Source organism: Arachis ipaensis, chromosome B03, assembly GCF_000816755.2.
Source record: "Arachis ipaensis cultivar K30076 chromosome B03, Araip1.1, whole genome shotgun sequence".
Taxonomy (NCBI): Eukaryota; Viridiplantae; Streptophyta; class Magnoliopsida; order Fabales; family Fabaceae; genus Arachis; species Arachis ipaensis.
This window is the reverse complement of record NC_029787.2, coordinates 36,970-40,200: the sequence shown is the minus strand read 5'-3', so window position 1 is coordinate 40,200 and position 3,231 is coordinate 36,970. Positions and strand designations below refer to the sequence as shown.

General features: G+C 36.2%; 1 protein-coding gene across 1 annotated transcript; it reads right to left on the bottom strand.

Moving 5' to 3' along the window:
* On the bottom strand, nt 479-1,639 carry LOC107629500 (uncharacterized protein At5g39865). The gene has a single exon (XM_016332312.2). It carries the CDS (start codon nt 1,498-1,500, stop codon nt 697-699), a length of 804 nt encoding a protein of 267 aa, XP_016187798.1. The 5' UTR covers nt 1,501-1,639; the 3' UTR covers nt 479-696.

Genomic DNA, 3,231 nt, shown 5'->3' with positions numbered 1-3,231 from the left:
CTTGCTGGATTTTTTACTCATCAATTAATTCTAGATCAATAACTTCAGGGACTGCAAGGTTTATCACTACATGAAACTGCAATCCAAGTCAAGTAGTCGGTGAATTGCAACCCACTAGTCATATTGTTATAGCTTTTATTTCAATAAATATAGAGAACTAATTTTTAATTAGCCAGCCATTTTTTTGTTGTTGTTATCTTTTAACTCTCATATTTTGGAAGGTTTAGGTTTTAGAAATTAGGATTTAAGGTTTAGGATTGAATATTGAAGATTTAGGATGCAGAAGTTAAGATAAAAAAAAAGTAATTTGAAAAAAGTTGGCTCCTTAAACTCTTTCATTTTATCTCCTGGACAAAGTTTTTTCCAAAGAAGGGACTCTTAATAGTTAATACTATTCAATGTAAAGAATGATTTTTGTAGCCGGGGCAGAGGCATGCTCAATAATCAGTCAACAGTAGACTAAGTTTGGACAGATCAATTATATAAACCTTCAAAACTGAAAGATATTATAGTGAGAGAACAGGAAATCAAGGAAGGAAGATGATCTGTTTAGAGCTTGATATGATTTGAAGAATGGTGAACTGAGCCACATCACCATTACAAGTATTAGAAACAAGCATGGGAATCGGAAATGATAATAATATGAACAAAAAGCAGATGATCGATTTGTCTATAACATAGTGGCAGTGGAAGAAGTTAGCTACAAATTGGGCATACCACTAAGCCATTCTCATTGCAATGAGCACACTTGATGACAACTGTCCTCCCCTTGTGGCCTTCTTCCTTGAGGAGCACCGCTGTCTTGCAGCTGCCGTTGCACCGGAAACAGGGCAAGAACCTCATGTCCCCGCAGCCGTCACACACAGCACCCATCTTCTTCCTCGGAAGGCCTTCCAGCAGCTCCCCCAGCAGTCCCTCCTCCGCCGCCCTCAGCATCTCCTCGGCGCCACCCACATAGAAGCCCTTGACGAACACCCTGGGAGGCACCGTTTCCTCCCTCTCCTTCCCCTTCAGAAGGTCCCTCAGCTCCTGCTTGAAGCCGCTGTCCATGGACACGTCACGCTCGCAGAAGGACACCCCGAAGGCCTCAAAAGCCGTCCTAACAGCGCAGCAGGCCTCGAAGGTGCTCCTCACTCCCCTCAAGGTGGTGGTGTAGATCACCACTCTGTTCTCGCCGCTGGGAGGGCATATCCTCTCGAAGGGGTCCAGGTTCTCTTTCTCGGAGGAGGGTTTGGGTTTGGGTTTTGGGGGAGGGAGTGGGAGTGGAGAGAAGCGGAAGCTGTCGGCGTCGAGGCCTTCCATCAGCTCCCAGGAGTTGATGACCTCTGGAGGTTCGGACAGGGTGGAAGGGGTGGTGGTGGAGGAGGGTGGGTCAAGAGTGAGGAGGCCATAGGTGGTGGATGTGAGGGACACGATGTGGTGGCCAACGCCGAGTGCGGAGGTACCCAGCTGGGCGAAGTCGTCTTCATGGTTGAGGAGGTTTGAAGATACGCATCCCATTTCAGTTTTTCAAACTTTGAATGACGGATTTTGGAGGGAGAACAAAAATGATCTCACTTCGGGACTTGGGACTTGGGACAGGGACTACTCTCCTCTCACAAGTTTATTCTTTAATTTCCTTTTTCTCGAAAAATAATTTTGTATGCTCTTTCTTCTTTTTCTCTTTTAACATTGATATCACGAACAAGGTTAGGAATCAATAATTTTTGTGATTTATAGTCATTAAATAAGTATTAATAATAATTTTAATGGTGTAAAATTGGTATAAAATTTCAGCCAATAACTCATTTTTTTTTTACTAGTTATATGTTGATCAAAATTTAAAAAAATTGTTGTCTCCTAAATTTTTTTAATATCATTTGAAGAATATTAAAGCCAGTACTAAACATCAAAAGAATTTGTGATATTTAATTATCAATTAATTGTTATCAATATTTTTAATAATATAAAATAATATTTAATAATATAAAATTATCTATTTTTATTTTAATAATTAAGTGCTGACTAAATTTCAATAAAAATGTTACCCTAAACCTTCTAATATCATATTATCATTTGATTCTTTTTCCTTGTGGGATTCAATTTTGAAAAGGTTGCCTGTTGGTGGCCCCGTGGAATTCAAGCGCAGAATAAGAAATTTAATGGCATTATTACTGTACTGAATTGGAAACTCCGCTTTCGTGGACGCTTTTGCCAAATGCCAACTCAAAAGAGTGGTTCTCTCTCTTCGTGACCGTCTTTAGTTTCTCCATCTCCGCTTCTTTACTCATTTCATTTCACATACTTTTATTGTTTTGGGAAAAACAACAATAGTTGTATACGATAATGTAGGATTAAAGATTTTTGAGTCTAAAATTTAAATAATAATTTTATATGTTACGTAATTGAATACACATATAAAATTATTTTATACTAACATGTATTAAAATTAAATTCCTTCATTACTTTAACAATTGTTATCATTAAACTCAATAAATTAAGAATAAAATCTCATTTAAAAAAAAATACCATCGCAATTCTTATCCATCATTTTCATTGGACATTTTAGTCCTTGTGTGAAACTTTTCGGCAAAACGAGGCGACAACATTCTTACATGTCACGTAACTTTTTACGTATCAGTCACAGTTTTTTCGAAACCATTTATCCTTTAATCGATTTTTTTCTCCAAACAATTAAACCCTCAAATATTTTGAACAGGACTCTTAAACCCCGTTAATTTTATATAAAATACTTAAAACCACGAACATTATAAACTTAGGTCACATAACATCGGTTGTCCAACTGCCTGGACTGGTTGCTACTGTCCTGATGAATTGTCAGTAGCCTCAATAATTTCTGTGTTTCTTTCTTTTTGTTGCTAGTTGAGATCCTTTGGAGTTCCTTTGCATATTTTGCATAATTAATAATAAGAGGAAAAAAAAATTCTAAACGCCCTGACGATTATTTTAAAAGATAATGAGACCCTAAAAAAATACTCTTTTTAGTTCTTGGTATTTATTTCTATGAGACTAATTAATTCCTCTATTAATTTTTTTCTCTGTATTATTAAAATAAACCTACATGACATACTAAATTGTTAATTTATCTATTAATAACCAACTAAAATTGACAAATTCATTTTTGTTGAGAGTTTCGTTGTCTTTTAAGGATAATTGTCAATATCGTTTATTTTTTTTATATTTTTTGTTACCTTTTTCAAATACATTAGCTAAATCTACATTATAAAACTA

Coding starts and splice junctions, on each gene's coding strand:
- LOC107629500 (XM_016332312.2), bottom strand. CDS start 1,500: ATGGGATGCGTATCTTCAAACCTCCTCAACCATGAAGACGACTTCGCC.